The following is an 18,185-nucleotide window of genomic DNA, read 5'->3' on the forward strand; positions in this document are numbered from 1 at the left end:
TTTTTCACATCAAAATTTATTTATCCACAGTGAATGTTGAATTCCCCAAAAATGTACTGCTGGTTTCAATTAGAAAAATCTTTTTGTACAAATAGTTCTTCCAAGAATACACTTGCAAAAATATTCATTTAATGGCACATCCGATGAGCTCTACCCGAAGTGCGATGCTGTTGTGCCAACTTTTTGGAATTATACGGATATATATGGCCAAGATGGGAGGACTAATGTAGTTTTTCCTGTGTCCATCACCATCAGTATTTCCAACAAATATCTGTGAAATGAAAATGATATCTATTAAAACTACTTTAACTGGAAAATCTTTAGACTTACACTTTCAGTAAAGAAGATACTTTTCCTCCATAAATTTTGAAATTCAAAACTTGCAGAAAAAACAAGTTTTAGTATTACTAACAGTACTAAATAACTACTACTAATAGTTTTACTAATATAACATACATAATTTAATTCATTTAGTTTTGCTGTTTTTGATTAATCTTTAACCTCTTAAATATGCTAATTCATAATCATATTCATCTTTACTGCCCACATGAGCAGTATTCTTGCACCTCTTCATGAATTCATTCTTCCTCTGAGAGTCTAAGTAAGCTCTTTGATTATAAATAGTTTTACAGCTGAATCTGACCTAGTTAGTAGCAACCATTGATCTACTTACATGCTGCATGCAATTTAACCTTAAATATAAAATATTTTGCACACATGGAAAAATGATACTAATGTCACACTAAACATTGTGTTTCATTGATGCTAATGAACCACAAACTTACTTTTTCATTTCTACTTGACTGATCTGTATATGGTATCCATATTTTTCCATCAAAGCTGAAATGGACTGCATAACTTTGTACAAACATCGTGGTGGTGAAAGACTTGGCCCCTTGTGTAATAATACCAGTTATCTTCATTTTCTTTCTAAGGTTAACCTGAAGCCATTGATTTTCATTCAGTTCCTGGATCAAATAATAAGATATTGAAATTCATAGTGTCATTTGACTATTAATAACTCCTTGTCATTTAATCCTGCCATGTACAACTTTTACACTTCACTTTGTTCTGACTTTGGGTGCAACAGGACTTTTCAATTATTAAATTTCATCCTGGCCAATATCCTCTGCAGAACAGATATAGGATACAGAATAATAGAGCAATATAGCATGGAAGCAGGCTGAGGAAGATCCCCTGCAACTTTTGATTAGCTCCTTCACTGTATGTCGTAGACACCACTATGTCGTCTGAAAGTTTACTAACCACTTCTCTTCCAAGTCTTTTATACAAATCTTTTATACAAATGATGAACAACAATGATCCCAATATGGAACCTGTGGCACACCACTAATCACAGGCCTCCTAGTCCAAGAAACTACCTTCTAGCGTCACCCTCCACTTCTTCCTACCATCAAGCCAATTATGTATCCATCTGATCTAGTCTCTACAAATTCAGAGAGTCTCTCTGATAAGATGGATCATTTCAGAGTGTTCACTCTAACCTAATTATAGACACAAGTACTTTCCAGACAGTGAGTTAGGCTAATTGGTCTGTAGGCCCCTGACTTCTTCTTCTTCTCACCCATCTTATAATTTTCTGATGTAAATAAATTGTTTCATTCAATTTATTTTAGGTTTCATTCAGAACTAGGACCCAAGGGGACAGTTACTGTGAAGCTTAGTAGACCCAAATTATAAAATAACAATCTCTAATTCATTAAAAGCAATAAGACAAACAACCTACTCCAGCATTGAAATACCAAACGTGTTTATCTTCACAAAGCATTTTAGTATTAGCTTTAACAATTTGAATTAATAAACACATCTGAAGGGAAATAATACCTACATATGTTAACTTAACAAATAAATAGATCAATTTGAACAGCTATACAGAATATTTGGCAGCAAGAGAACAGATTCATTTCCTGCATACATCAGATTTCCATGCGTTAATTCTGCCACTTAGGTCCAGACGTGCCAGTTGTGGTGACCAAGTACCCCACCATGAAGACTGGAAAGATGAAGCAGTTATCTGATCATCTGAAATAATCCCCTTCTTCATTCCCAATGGTTGTGAGCAATCTGAAAAGCAATGTGCATGTATAAATAATAAATAAATCTATATATTTTGAATCTAACATTCCACTAAATTCTAATGAAAAATACATTGGATACCAACGTACTTATTATCTAAATGAAAAATGTGATGACTGATTAGTGAAAGTAGTTTCTATGACTTTAAGAATCTAAGATTAATTATGTAATTGTATTCTCCTCTTCCATAATTTCATAAACTAGGATTTGTTGAAGACACATTATGTTTGACTAACTTATCTATTCAAAACTGAGTTTTAAAAAAGTATGTTTATATAAATAGGAGCTTTTTAAACTTTTTAAATACCTTACAATAGACATTAGCAAAATTGATTAAAGGAGAATGGTTGTGCAGATATGAAGTTAGTTAATCAACAAAAACACAGAGGAAAATTATATATGGCTGATTTGCCAGAGTGATGGGAAGTATACGACTATCACCCAACCCACAGGAACCTAATGACCTGGACTTGATTTTCACAGTTTGTAGGAAAAAAATTCTAAGAAACCTCTTGAAATTTTACAACTCAGGAATTCCCCCTTTAGATTGTCAATGTAAATCAATTATTTAAGAAAGATGAGAAAAAAAAAGAAAATGTATTAATATGACAGGGAAAAGTTAATGGACTCAATAATTAAAATTTGAGTGACTGAACACTTAGGAATTATTGGATTGTTTAGAGAAAATCATTGTGGATTTCTAATGTGAATGTATCAAAACGACTTTTGCAAACTCTTAACAATGTCATTTTGATCACTAATAGAAAGCCATTTATCTGATTTTTTGGGATAACAATAATGATACATAGTAAGAACATAAAATCATCAAGAGAAGTTGCTAAGTAAATGCGTGAAGTTGAACATGAATTTGAGTGTACATAGCTGTAAGGACATCACTTTGAACAACAAAAATAAATAATTAAACAGTAGAAATTTGAAATAATGGCGGTCCAAATAGATTTGATCTTAATGAGAATACAAGATTAGGCCTGTATTCCTGGAATTTAGATAAAAGCTAAGCATTGACCGGGTAGATGAAGAAAATCTTTTTTCATTGCTATACTCTTCAATGTACATGTCAGGTTCTTTTTATATTAGTTCAATACTTTCCCGATATATCAATTCTGACCTAGGGTAGAAGAGGGAAAACACAAAATAGCAAAACTTATACTCACGGTCTATTTCACAGCCATACAATTCCATGCGGAGAGTTGGTCTTTTTTTGAAGGATGTTGGATACAATTTTATGTATCTTGCAATGATAGGTGGGTCAAACTTGTTAAACTTTATTTCTGAATTGTCAGTATTTCCACTAAATATCTTCAGGTAGATCATAGAAAAGAAATAATTTTATACAAGGAATGAGAATACATAACATTTAGAAATTAAACAAACTCAAGGCAAGCTACTTTTGTGAATTCCACTTTTACTTGACTTACAACATTAAGTACACTTTTAATTACTTCTTTGACAATGAAATCCTTTGGGACAGCAAGAAACAATGCTAAAGATGATGCAGGGGAGATTTATAGGACTGTTGCTGGGGGTGGAGCCTTATAGTTATGAGGAGAGCCTTCCCAGATCGAGTGTGAAATCAGAAAACACCTGTGACACTCAGCAGAATATACAGAAAAATCAGAGTTAATGTTTCAGGTCTATGGTCCTTTGTCAGAACTAATGCTGTTCAACCTGTTGGGTATTTCTAGCACCTCTGTTCAGATTTTTGGTATGTGTAATCTCGTTTTTTCTATTTATTGCCTTTTTTGGGGTTGTTTTCTTTGGAACAACAGAGACTCTGAGATTTATCTAAGGCGCTTAAAATTATAAGAGGCCTTTAAAGGATAGGTCAGTACTTAGGGCACATAGAATCGGTTACCTGGTAGAAAGGTCAGAGGGAAGTTGAGAACAATATTTCAATTGTTGAGTGATATAGGCTCTGGAACCCTCTGCCTGAAAGGGTGATGGATGCAGAAACCCCCACTACATTTTTTTAAAAAGTTGTAATCTGTAGGGCAATGCACCAAAAGGAAACAAGTAGGATAAATCTGAAATATATTTTCGGCTGGTGAAGGCATGATTGGGCAAATGCCATCTTCCCCCCCCCCCCTTCTGTGCAATGAGTTTCTATGATTCGATAAACTGAAGTTAGTTTCTTCACTGACAGGCACCAATTATAAAACTTTTTGCTTAAAGTTGAGCAGCAGGTGGACTTCAGGAACTCCAAGAACCATTGGGTAAATACTTAGAGGAGGTCCTATGTAGTGACGGGCTCACCAGAGTCTTGACTCCATCATCTCCAACATGAATCTCATTCCAGGAAAATTCCAAAACACTTGTGGATAAAATCTCTAGAAATTCAAAGTACAGGCAATACTTGGGCCCAAGCTTCCCCTTCACCTCTTCAGTGCCATGACTCAGACTGTGTAAGATTGTTTTAATAATAATATAAGCGTCTGATGTTGCAGAGTGGGGTCTATCATCTGGATTTGTGGCCAAAATCTGCCTATCATGTACTGTGCTCACCAACAATTTTGTTGATCAGGACCAGCCTGAAGCCAAGCACCAAGTTTCTCCATGACATAATCAGGCAATGAGTGGATAGGAAAACAAATCTCCCCTGTTGTTCATTAAAAGGTGCATTGGACTTATTAGTATGTCAGAGAAACCAAGACATGTCTGAAAGTGCAGCATTTCATCGGTACTTAAACTGGAATGCAATGGAATGGTACCCGAACCTAACTCCTTTGGACTCCAGGATAAGAATCCTATTAGTCAGCTTGTTCTTAAACTCAATAAATATTAATTTACCGATGCAATTAAGGAGTATCTAATTTTTCTGCTACAGAATTGATGACATTTATATACCACAGGCTTAATATTCAGGTTGCTTTCAATGTTTTATTATTGTTTATCTTTTAATACTTTTTTTCCTCAGGCTGTTGCAAAAGGATGACTATCTAACTCCTTCAAGCCTATGACTCTCCTGGTATCTGTATAGGTCCATGGGATATTTTTGTGCGAGAATGATGGTTTAATTAAAGACCCCTTCCAAACAGTGACAACTCCAGCAGCATAGCATACCCTCAGTATTTCACCAAAACAGGAACTTAGATATTTATCCTCAAGCCTCTGGGGTGGGACCCGCAAATAAGGTGAAAATAAGACCAAATAAGCTACAGCTGTCACTCAAAGTAGAATTTTGTACATACCTACTCTTATGCTAAATTATTTATACTTAATAATTTACACTCACTTGTTTGTTGCTCCTGCTGTTTCCATTGTAATACTTCCAATTGATTCCATCCACACTGTATTCAATGTAAAAGGCTGTAATAAAATAAGTCGTAAAAAATATTCTCGCTCCTTGAGTGGCAATCTCAGTAAGCACCATTGGCCTTTCTAGGTCAACCTGTAATACCACAGCAATGCACGTGCATTAGCTACCTAATACAGGAAAATTAACTTAAATGTTTGTTTCATTCAATTGTCTCAAACAACATCTTCCTTCATTGTTTGAAACTGGGCATAGATCAGAAATGATCAAAGAAAGGTTTTTAGATACTTTTACTAACTGCTGATGAATAAGTTATCATGCGTTATGTGTACTACAGTACCCTGGTTTGGAGAAATGTCATCTTGTTTCTATATACATTATATGGTAATATATGTTATTACACATTGTATATAGTTAATTGACAATAAACTTGACTTGAATAACAAAAACTCCTACACACCATAATTACATCCAGAAGGTATATTAATTACTTAAGTAATTCATATTGTGTGTCTGAATCACAAACATGAGTACAAGCATTTTTAGTAATTAAAAAGAAAATAGAAAAAGAAAATTGCAACCAAAATATAAATGTAAGCTTCCCAAAGGGTTAAATTAGTTTTACGGATCAGTGTTCCAGAGCAGAGCACAGGTTGTTGAGGTCATGTCTGGAGAATATAAGTTCTTCAGATCTCAAATCTCAAAATGATACGAATTCTGTAATTTATAAAATCTATTCATAAATCAAAATATAAGGTTTCACTATATCAGTGACATTATTTTCCCACATCCATTAAAAGTTGAGTTGGACATGCATAATCACTGAACGTTGGAGACTAGATTACCTGTTAGTATATCCCTCTCACTGGGCTCATATACACACTCGGTTTGTTAGCTCACTCTGCTAACAGCCACGTGACTCAGCGGTGAGAAGGGCAACTTTCATAAACAGTATATGTCTAGGGTCATTATGATTTGGGGTTCAACCAAACAGGATTGTCGTGATATTCCGATTAAAGAGGCCTCGATTTTAGTGCATGCTGTGTAAATACTGCCCATACACAATTATTGGTTGGTAAGAAATAGCAGATCGTACACCACATAAAATTATAAAGATAATATATCTACCAAGTTCAGCTTTAGCAAACAGTTATTTAAAGAAAGAAGAAAAAAAGAAAAGGGCTCATTGTAGTTAGACCGGTCAAAGTGTATACTTGACTGCTGGAGCTCATCTCTTCCGAAAGCTGGATATAGACATCACTCACAGTGTCAAGCCCATGGTCTGCATGACAGTACCTGCCACCATCCAAACATCCTTCAAAGTCCATCTCAAACAAACAGGCTCTCTCTCAGAAGTAGTGGCTTTTCCTCCTTGGAGCCATTCATCTGCACAAAGCACTTCTTGCAACCAAGACTCTCTTCTCCAGTAGCATTCTGTGGCATCTTCCCTTCTGTCCTGCTCCACAGCTCCTGCCAAACGACCCCAAACCAGACCACTGTCCTCCACAAATCTCTTCCCACCACACTCTCACTAGAAACTTCTCCCAATCCCACCGTCCTGACTGGCCAACAAAACATTCCTAAGTAACAGGGCTTCTTATCTTTAGCCAAAACCAAAACATTCTACTAGCAGGACACACTGCTAAAATGAAATACCTCACAGCACAGCAGTAGAAATCTAAACCAGGGCACTATATTAATGACCCACTTCTTATGAACTTGTGAGATTGGTTCTTTAGAAGTAGTTTCCAAGTTAGTATTGCTCTCCAGGTAGTACGTTTCTACAGAGTTGAAGAGCAATAGTTTTAAAAGGGCATCCTCCAATTGCACATGGGTTAGTGGCCTGTGACTAAAGGAAAGTTTAGGATGAAAGTGTAAAGTGAAATTATAGATTGATCAGCATCTACTACTTAACTGTGCAATCAACAGAATTCAGAGGTGAATGTGTTCAGTGGAATCAAGTAAAAATATAGATGGTTATGCATAGTTTCAATCAGATAAAGAGGTATATAGAAAACATGAAAGAATAGTTCATGCATGGCTTTTGAAATCAGTTTTTCTCATTTAGTTAGGCATGCTTTTATATAATCGCCAAACATTTCTAAATATGCTGTAAGGTTTATATGCATAAATACTGCGGCGTTCATGATTAAGAAAAGTTCTTGTCAATACATTAATTTGTAGGAATTTGGACATACTTGGATCCAAGCTGAACTGTGCATTTCAACACTCCAGGCATTGATCCTGTTTTGGTTGTGCAATCTCGCCAGCTTTGGCTCCCAGTCATCTAATAAAGGATAACAAAATGCAAATGAAAACCTGCAAATGGCAGTAAAATAAATAAAACATACAGAAAATCAATGTATTTCACTGTATGTTTCAATGACAAATAATGATAATATTAACCTTCAACCACAGGTTAAAATTCTGCATTATGTTTATTTGCAACTTCAGTGATCCATAAACAGAAAAGAAGAATTCTATGTGTGTTCACAGACAGCTACGTAATTTATAAAATGGGTATTATTGTTTATTATAGCTTTTCTTTCCTGAGAATTTTTTATATGTTAAGGCTTTATATATACAAACATTATCTGCAGCAATACCCTTGTATAGATGGTGAAAAAGACTAATGGTAGAATGAAGAAAAGACGATTTATTCTTTGAAATAATACAAACTTTCAGTAGATTTTCAGCTAATGAGTTGGATTGCATGGATTGCTACCTGGTAATTACATCTACCCAAGAGAAAAGTGGATTAGCTACAGTGCACATTGCAGAAGGTTTCAGACATCTGCACTGCACACCAGAACAGAACTGTGGAGTGTGCTGGAGACAACTGATTTCCCACTTCACTCGTTGGTAAACTGATAGATCACTAAGAGGAAAATTAAAAACAACAGCCCACAATTTATACATTACATAGCTGCCTGCAGGTAAAAGCCAGAGGTGTTCTATAATACTGTAGAGCTGGATGCACCTTTTAACTGCCTCCACATCTTAATACCAGTAATAGTTGCTGCATCACTCAGACCCTTATTCATTTGAATGGAATTACTGAACCTCACTGAACAGGGTTAATTAAGGGAAGTGTATTTGAATACTTTAGCATTATTTTAACTTTCACAAGCTGAATGTTGAAAAATATTATTGATTTTTGATATTTCGCTACAACAAAATTCAGAAAGAGTCGTGCAAGCCTCTAACTGCTCAAACAGTGAAAAGGTCATCAGGGCAATCCATGGGGTAGATCTTGTGTTCACTGACTTAAGACTCGTTGATGCTGGCAATTTGCTCCAATTATTGAATTGTCTGCTGCACTGAGGCCACATAAGCATTAGAAGCTATGTGGTTATAGCAGTCCTCTGCACACACAGGCATTCTCAAGTGGTGATCACAAGGTCAGGTCCAGCTTGCCAAGATCCCTCCCACCTGAACCAAATTATACATTTCATTCTGGAATTTTCCACCACACCGTCTTGCACTTGAAATCACTTCCATATTAATTTAATTCGACAATTATCAATTTATAATGGTGTTTGAATACCAGTAAGTATATTTCATCAACTGATTTAATGAGTCATATTCAGAACATTCCCCAATATGTTCTTAGCCAAAACAGCAGATTCTATTTTATCTTCTAGTTGATTTGTACAAAGGAAGATGAAAGATTTAATTACTTAGTTTTGCCACAATAGTATTGATTCTATTGACTAGTATATTGCCATGGTAATTCTATAATTATATGTAAAAACATGAACTTCCTATGCGTCCAGGTATTCTGCACATTAGATTCGCAGGCAGATCCAGGCGCAATCTGGACAGTCTCTAGTAAGATGGGGTGGGACCAAGAGTAAGGCTGGGAATGGCTAGATTGAGTATACACTTTTAATTAAGCAAATTAGGTCAGGGGTAAACTCTCTTACTCTTTTTACTTCTAGGCCCAAGCATGCCAAAGAAATACTTAGCTGATGAATCAACTGCCAGGCTGGATGGTTATGGCTACAAAGTTTCTATTAAATCAACTGATAAAGTGGCTGAGGATAGTATGTGAAAATTGAAAGGCCTGTCTATGAGGTGAAGAGCCCACTATGTTCAAAGCACTGAACAGCTCATGAACTATGTCTCAATGGCATCAGCATTGCATTGTCATGCATTTTTCTTCAAGAACAATAAACAAACGGCACTGGTGAACATAACAGAACCAAAACACTTGCCTTCATATCCTGATGCAGTGATCTGTGCATCAGTTATACTTCCAGTTGCCATACCCAGTGGGGCATCACAGCCTGGAAAGGAAACAGAGTGTATTACACCAAATATGAGTTCGAACCATTCCACTTTCTGAACCCTCTTATTTATTCTATACGCATGTCTCCTATAATTATCAGCACTGTAAAAGATTAAACTTCACCAGTCATAAGTTACAGGTCATCTAGAACACTATGGTCACATCTTCTATAGTTTTAAGGCCCACATCTATTTGATTTAAATTGCTTTGTTTTTCTATGTTCCGGAGGGTCAACTTTTAATATCTCCCCCTCACCTTTCAATAATTCCATGACTTCACTTCAGCTCCTATATTTGTTGACCTCCAACACAACAACATAGAAGATGCTACCACGGCTATGCTAATGATGGATATTAATTACTGCCAAGGAAGCAGTAATAAAATATGAGAAAACAAAGAATATGATTTTCTAGATGGAGCAGTGATGATGGCAGACGTGCGTGCAGTATGTTCATTGATGAATCATCTTTTTGAGTTTGAGCTTGAGAGTCTGAGGTCCTCCAGCGTGTTGTGAGTGTTGCTTTGATCCCAGCATCTGCAGATTATTTTGTGTTTAAGAGTCTGAGGTCCACAGCCATTTCCTCTCTGAAACTGTGAAGGCACTGAGAGCAAATGATATTGCTCAGGCCTGGGCAGAGGACAGAAAATAATTCAGTACAGCCCAATGTGGGAAAAAAAAATCAGGCAATGCATTAAGTAAGCCAGTAAAAGAAGTGAGACCAGGGGCACGTGAAAGGCTGGTGAGGTCTGGCAGCCCCCAACCAGCATGGATCCCAGCATTTCCGCCACGTCTCTGTTCTCTCCCACACTGCCTCCCTGGGCTGCTGTAGCAGACAACGCCACATCATGACTGTACCTCTTCCTAGAGATGCTGCCTGGCCTGCTGCGTTCAGCAGCAGCTTTGATGTGTGTTGCCACATCATGACTGCCTGCTCTGCGAACAACCAAGGCCATGCAGCTCCACTGTCCGTCTCACCAAAAAAAGCAAGGAACCAGGCTTGCAGCATTTTCTGTTATCAATATCCAACAGGGTTTTGTGATCACTAAAATATTCTTTAAGACACATATTTGCACTACTTGACGGACCTGGAGAGGCTACAAAGACCAAGTGCACTGCCATCTTACCAGAAGGAAAATGGGCCAGCAGAGACAGCTGGTAACTAAGTTCTCATGTCAGCTTTAATATGCGAGCTAGAATTACAGCCTAGATCTTTGCTTTCAAGTCAGGAGTAGAGTTGAACCCACTTGAGCTCAGAGGGAAGAATACAACCACAGACCACTAAACTGCAAGAGTAGTTCAATATTTTAACAATTATTTTTGAACATGAAGGGCTTCAGATGGCACAGACTAACTTAATTGAATCTAGATTTCTGTCCTTTTGCATTTCAAAATGGTCGCACATTGGGAATTGTAAGTCATATGGGTTCAACTGCAATTTTTAAGTTTTTTTTTACTGTAGATTAAACTCCATTTCACATTCTCTTCTGTACTTTGCAAGGTGTGAAGCATTTTACTCCATTATGATAACATTTCCTCATACCTTTTGATAGAACAAGCACACGTGCATGCATGCCTCCTTTGTAATGTTCTCCATTTTCACTGCTTACCAACCATAAGCCAGGTTTTGATGAATACAGCTCCACTACTTTAAAGGCACCTACAAGTGTTTAATTAAAAATAATAATAATAAGTATTTTATTGATCCCAAGTGGGAAATTCTTTTGCTACAGCAACAACATTTAAAAGCACACTTAGCAGTGTGCAGACTTAACTAATAATGAGGTACAGAATAATAATATGCACAATAATAGTTTACCAATGTGCAATATTTTTGTACTATGACGTGTGTTCTCCTGTCACACAGATATGAACTGTTGTATATGCTTATTGCATTTGCTAGGAAAGGTTTTCTATGATAATCCTTGTAACAGTGAAGCTGAATGAGTCTGTTCAAAAAAGTGCTCCACTACCTATTCAGTAGGTCATGGAGAGGATGTGCCAGATTGTCCATAATGGATAACTGTTTGTTGAGTGACTTTCTTTTCACCACTAACTCAAAAGAGTGCAGGTCATAACCAAGAATTTTTGTTGAGTTTATTTAGTCTTTTTTGCATCACCAGCACCGATGCTGGTGATACAAAAGACCCGTAGAAAAGACTGCACTCGCTACACCAGAATGGTAAAAGATCTCCAACATCCTGCCGCACACATTGAAGGATCTCGGCTTCCTTAGAAAATAGAGTCTGCTCATCCCCTACTTGTAAACAGCCTTGGTGTTGGTTCTCCAGTTAAGTCTATTGTCGAGGTGAACACCCAAGTATTTGTACTCCTCCACCACTGCAACTTCTCCCAGAATGTATACAGGACTCATCACAGTCCTTTTCTTCCTAAAATCAGTCACCATCCCCCTGGTTTTGGCCACATTCCTCCCACACCACTCCACAAACCTGTCCACCAGTTCTCTGTACTCCAACTCCTGCCCATCTCTGATACACCCAATCATCATTGAGTCATCACAGAACTTCTGCAAGACATTGATTTATTCCAAAAGTCTGATGTGTACAGTGTGAACAGAAATGAAGACAGGACAGGGCATCTGATAGTTTAGCTCATTGAATATTTACACAGTAGATATAATTCTTTTACTTCTATTAGAAGTTTACTAAAAACACAGAAGCAGGAGCAATTGAAAATTATTTGCTTGATCAAACTAAATAAATGATTGAATTTCCAAACCCTGGGCCATATTAATTGAGCTGCTGGTCAGATATTTTTGTCATTACCTTCTGACCTTCCTGTCTCTTCTTAATAGCAAAGCTGGTTCCTCAGCATGCCATCAGGAACTTTCTTGGACTTTATGTGGGCAATCTCATGTCCAAATGACAATTTGTAGCATATGTGGACTGTGGAATGAACTGAATGAAGAGGCCCTCTGGCTGAGTGAAAACCCCAGGAAGGAACAGGGCTTCTGCCTTGACCTAGACTCCTGTGGGAGTGGATGGCATGCAATGCTCATTTTGGGTTGAAATCTGTCTTATTTTGTATACATTGCCATCAGCTGGAATGAGGAACTGAAAACAAGGGGTTGGGCTTTCTACATTCCAATAAAGTGACCATTAGGGGATCTGAGAGCAAATTAATTATTTTATTAAAGCAACTGACCATACATTATGATACTGACATGTCTTATTTGAGATGTTAGGTGTTAGCTGCAGAGCTATGTTGCAGTTTGTTTTGGGTGATGCTCTTAATGTTGGCATCTACAGGCTATGTATCAGGGCTGGCTACATGCTTGCTAATGAGTCTAGCATGATGTGGGACTCTCTGTGGGATAGACTGCTTAATTCCCAGGTCTACAACAGATTTGGTGAGGGTATAATAAACAGTGCATGGTACAGTTGTAACTCATAAGCTATGCACTTACTGAATGACAAGCCAGATGTTTCCTTCCACTCCAGTAAGGAAATATTCTTTAGATGTTATGCTACATGTAAAATGAAGAACACCTTACCTGGGTACAAGCTGCACGTTCCCAGACGATGTGCATCCTCCCTTCTTTCAATGAGTGTATGACCATCTAACTGTATAGAATGTGCATCTTCTGAGGTCCCAATGTTAATCACATGAAAACGAACCAGTTCTTTCTCAAACATCACCAGACCGCTTAAAGAATCATCAACAAGTCCATTTATGGCTAGAAATGCAAAGCAGCAAATCAAGTAATAAACCTTTGGAAATATTTATTGGTGCACTATAAGTTGAGATCTCTTCAAAAAACTATCTGAACTTTTGTTTACAATCTAAGTACATGAATAATCAGTTTTATTGGCACATTAACTACGTTGCTGGTAGTAGGTTGAGATAGGCAGCTTTTCAGAAGTAATTGACTTTAGACAACTATACAGGAGAAAAACTAGGGGGAATGCCATACTAGATCTAGTACTAGGTAATGAACCGGGTCAGGTCACAGATCTCTCATTGGGTGAGCATCTGGGGGACAGTGACCACCGCTCCCTCACCTTTAGCATTATCATGGAAAAGGATAGAATCAGAGAGGACAGGAAAATTTTTAATTAGGGAAGGGCAAATTATGAGGCCATAGGGCTAGAGCTTGCAGGTATGAATTGGGATGATGTTTTTGCAGGGAAATGTACTATGGACATGTGGTCGATGTCTAGAGATCTCTTGCAGGATGTTAGGGATAAATTTGTCCCGGTGAGGAAGATAAAGAATGGTAGGGTGAAGGACCATGAGTGACAAGTGAGGTGGAAAATCTAGTCAGGTGGAAGAAGGCAGCATACATGAGGTTTAGGAAGCAAGGATCAGATGGGTCTATTGAGGAATATAGGGAAGAAAGAAAGGAGCTTAAGAAGGGGCTCAGAAGAGCAAGAAGGGGGCATGAGAAGGCCTTGGCGAGTAGGGTAAAGGAAAACTCCAAGGCATTCTTCAATTATGTGAAGAAAAAAAGGATGACAGGAGTGAAGGTAGGACCGATTAGAGATAAAGGTGAGATGTGCCTGGAGGTTGTGAAAGTGAGCGGAGTCCTCAATGAATACTTCTCTTTGGTATTCACCAATGAGAGGGAACTTGATGATGGTGAGGACAATATGAGTGAGGTTGATGTTCTGGAGCATGTTGATATTAAGGGAGAGGAGGTGTTGGAGTTGTTAAAATACATTAGGACGGATAAGTCCCTGGGGCCTGACGGAATATTCCCCAGGCTGCTCTACGAGGCAAGGGAAGAGATTGCTGAGCCTCTGGCTAGGATCCTTATGTCCTTGTTGTCCACGGGAATGGTACCGGAGGATTGGAGGGAGGTGAATGTTGCTAAAAAAAAGGTAATAGGTATAGTCTGGGTAATTATAGACCAGTGAGCCTTACGTCTGTAGTGGGAAAGCTGGAAAAGATTCTTAGAGATAGGATCTATGGGCATTTAGAGAATCATGGTCTGATCAGGGACAGTCAGCATGGCTTTGTGAAGGGCAGATCGTGTCTCTCAATCCTGATAGAGTTCTTTGAGGAGGTGACTAGGCATATAGATGAGGGTAGTGCAGTGGATGTGATCTATATTGATTTTAGTAAGGCATTTGACAAGGCTGTACACGGTAGGCTTATTCAGAAAGTCAGAAGGCATGAGATCCAGACAAGTTTGGCCAGGTGGATTCAGAATTGGCTTGCCTGCAGAAGGCAGAGGGTGGTGGTGGAGGGAGTACATTTAGATTGGAGGATTGTGACTAGTGGTGTCCCACAAGGATCTGTTCTGGGACCTCTACTTTTCGTGATTTTTTATTAACAACCTGAATCTGGGGGTAGGGAGGTGGGTTGGCAAGTTTGCAGATGACACAAAGGTTAGTGGTTTTGTAGATAGTGTAGAGGATTGTCAAAGATTGCAGAGAGACATTGAAAGGATGCAGAAGTGGGCTGAGAAGCGGCAGATGGAGTTCAACTTGGAGAAGTGTGAGGTGGTACACTTTGGAAGGACAAACTTCAAGGCAGAGTACAAAGTAAATGGCAGGGTACTTGGTAATGTGGAGGAGCGGAGCAATCTGGGGGTACATGTCCACAGATCCCTGAAAGTTGCCTCACAGGTGGATAGGGTAGTTAAGAAAGCTTATGGGGTGTTAGCTTTCATAAGTCGAGGGATAGGGTTTAAGAGTCGCATTGTAATGATGCAACTCTATAAAACTCTGGTTAGGCCACACTTGGAGTACTGTGTCCAGTTCTGGCCACCTCACTATAGGAAGAATGTGGAAGTATTGGAAAGGGTACAGAGGAGATTTACCAGGATGCTGCCTGGTTTAGAGAGTATGCATTATGATCAGAGATTAAGGGAGCTAGGGCTTTACTCTTTGGCGAGAAGGAGGATAAGAGGAGACATGATAGAGGTGTACAAGATAATATAGAGTGGATAGCCAGCGCCTCTTCCCCAGGGCACCATTGCTCAATACAAGAGGACATAGCTTTAAGGTAAGGGGTGGGAAGTTTAAGGGGGATCTAATAGAGGAAGGTTTTTTACTCAGAGAGTGGTTGGTGCGTGGAATGCACTGCCTGAGTCAGTGGTGGAGGCAGATACACTAGTGAAGTTTAAGAGACTACTAGACAGGTATATGGAGGAATTCAAGGTGGGGGGGTTATATGGGAGGCAGGGTTTGAGGGTTGGCACAACATTGTGGGCCGAAGGGCCTGTACTGTGCTGTACTATTCTATGAAAAAATAATACTCTGAATAAATTATACAAATTTTCATTTGATTTAGGTTTTCAGGGTATTGGTTTGCAAGTCAAAGGCTTTTAAACTGAGGCAGCTGGAGATAAGGGAGGATGGGAAAATTATCCAGATCTAACAGCTAAACAGAGTTTACAATGCTATTATCCAGAATTTCTCTAGCAGTGTTACTTAAATACCTGAGGAAATTTCTCACCTGAGCTCAGTTGATTCAAGGGATGGGATGGGCTGCAGGTCAACAGCTAGGTAAAGTAGACTTTAGTAGAAGGAAGATTTTTTAATGGAAAGAAAATAAGAGGGAAAGCATCAGAAGGAAAGTGTTCAATAAAAACCGGATCCGCATTCACCAGCTTAACTACTTGGCGATTATCACTGCTGACTACCCTTCTCTTGAACTGCAGAATTGGCAACAGTGACAAAGTGGCTATGGAAAGGATTTTAAATTTAAAGGTATCCATGAACAGAAAAAGGGAAGAGTACCATGAAATTTATTCTGTTGTATCAAGTCCGAATTATCACTCATTTCAAAGTCCGCATCAGAACTCCGTGCTTTGTCATCATTGAAGTACCAACTTCTAGTTTCATCAAAAGTGTTAAACAACAAAATGAATTCACGAGCATCTTTAGGGCTTTCATTAATTGACGTCAATGTTCCATTTTGACAGATCAGAAGAGGCCCAATCAAACCTGAGTTAATGTCCTTCTCCTATAAGGAAAGCAATAATACTTTAAGTGTCCATAAATTGGACAGATTAGGAGAATGGGCAAATAACTGGCAGATGGAGTACAGTGTAGAGAAATGTATGGTCATGCATTTTGGCAGAAGGACAACAGGCGTAGAATCGTAGAATATTTTCTAAATGGCAAATGAATTTGGAAATTAGGGGTGCAAGGTGACTTGGGAGCCCTAGTATAGTATTCCCTAGGAGTTTACATGCAGGTCGAGTCAACAGTAAGGTAGGTAAATGCAATATTCAAGAGGATTAGAATATGAAAGCAGGGATGTAATGCTAGCAGAAGGAAAACTCTGATTCCAGAGCCCCGCTGCCTTGCTGCTATACCCACTAATGGGGAGGTTTCGGGAGAAAACCCAAGGAAAAATCTGGAGCTGGAGTCCCTAAGGCAGTCCGACAGTGAGTTCTATACTGACTGGCAACTCCTGAAACACCACTGGTGCCGAACTGTCTATACTGTTTTTGGATTCATCAGCTGTGTGAAGAGGAGGAGCCTGTAGCATGGGCAAAAGCTTGCCCTCCATATCACACTGCCCTTGCTGGCTTGCACATCTACTTCAACAGCTAGAACATGGTTGACCCCAACCAATGGAAGCCATCATAAGATGTGATGCTGAAGCTTTATAAGGTATTGGTCAGACCACATGTGGAGTATTGTGAGCACTTTTGAGTCCCATATCCAAGTCCAATGTGCTGGCATTGGAGAGAGCCCAGAGGAGGTTTACAGGAATGATCCTGGGAATGAGAATGCTATGTATGAGGAGCATCTGATGGCTCTAGGCATGTATTCAGGAGTTTAGAAGAACGAGGGCAGATCCCATTGAAGCCTACTGAATATTGAAAAGCCTAAACAGAATGACCCTAAGATATAGGAGCAGAAGCAGGCCATTTGGCCCACTGAGTCTGCTCCGCCATTCAATCATGGGCTGATCCAATTCTTCCAGTCATCCTCACTCCCCTGCCTTCTTCTCATACTCTTTAATGCACTGGCTATTCAAGAACCTATCCATCTCTGCCTTAAATGTGCCCAATGACTTGGCCTCCACAGCCGCTCGTGGCAACAAATTCCTCAGATTTACCACCCTCTGACTAAAGTAATTTCTCCACATCTCTGTTCTAAATGGGCGTCCTTCAATCCTGAAGTCATGCCTTCTTGTTAGACTCCCCTACCATGGGAAATAACTTTGCCATATCTAATCTGTTCAGGACTTTTAACATTCGGAATGTTTCTATGAGATCACCCCTCATTTTCCTGAACTCCAACGAATACAGCCCAAGAGCTGCCAGATGTTCCTGATATGGTAACCCTTTCATTTCTGAAATCATTCTCATGAATCTTCTTTGAAACCTCTTCAATGTCAGTATATACTTACTAAAATAAAGAGCCGAAAACTGCACACAATACTCCGTGTGGTCTCACGAGGGCCTTGTAGAGCCTCAACATCACATCCCTGCTCTTATATTCTATACCACTAGAAATGGGTGCCAACATTGCATTCACCTTCTGCGCCACTGACTCAATCTGGAGGTTAACCTTTAGTGAGTCCTGCACAAGGACTCCCAG

At 38.8% G+C, this 18,185-nt stretch overlaps 1 protein-coding gene across 5 annotated transcripts in view; it reads right to left on the reverse strand.

Moving 5' to 3' along the window:
- The window catches only part of f5 (coagulation factor V), a 102,951-nt gene continuing 84,766 nt past the window's right edge, over positions 1 to 18,185 (reverse strand). For 4 of the 5 annotated variants that reach the window (XM_072260413.1, XM_072260412.1, XM_072260414.1 and 1 more), the window contains 10 exons: positions 16,368 to 16,593; positions 13,175 to 13,357; positions 11,204 to 11,320; positions 9,589 to 9,660; positions 7,570 to 7,658; positions 5,351 to 5,506; positions 3,273 to 3,417; positions 1,937 to 2,085; positions 786 to 968; positions 1 to 271 (listed from right to left, as the gene is read on the reverse strand). In XM_072260413.1, the coding sequence (XP_072116514.1) occupies positions 125 to 271; positions 786 to 968; positions 1,937 to 2,085; positions 3,273 to 3,417; positions 5,351 to 5,506; positions 7,570 to 7,658; positions 9,589 to 9,660; positions 11,204 to 11,320; positions 13,175 to 13,357; positions 16,368 to 16,593 (1,467 nt within the window). In that variant the 3' untranslated portion in view covers positions 1 to 124. Of the gene's footprint in view, positions 272 to 785; positions 969 to 1,936; positions 2,086 to 3,272; positions 3,418 to 5,350; positions 5,507 to 7,569; positions 7,659 to 9,588; positions 9,661 to 11,203; positions 11,321 to 13,174; positions 13,358 to 16,367; positions 16,594 to 18,185 lie in introns of those variants that run through there. The other variant, XM_072260415.1, reaches the window with a different exon arrangement.

Source organism: Mobula birostris, chromosome 6 (assembly GCF_030028105.1).
Source record: "Mobula birostris isolate sMobBir1 chromosome 6, sMobBir1.hap1, whole genome shotgun sequence".
In the NCBI taxonomy this organism is placed as follows: Eukaryota; Metazoa; Chordata; class Chondrichthyes; order Myliobatiformes; family Myliobatidae; genus Mobula; species Mobula birostris.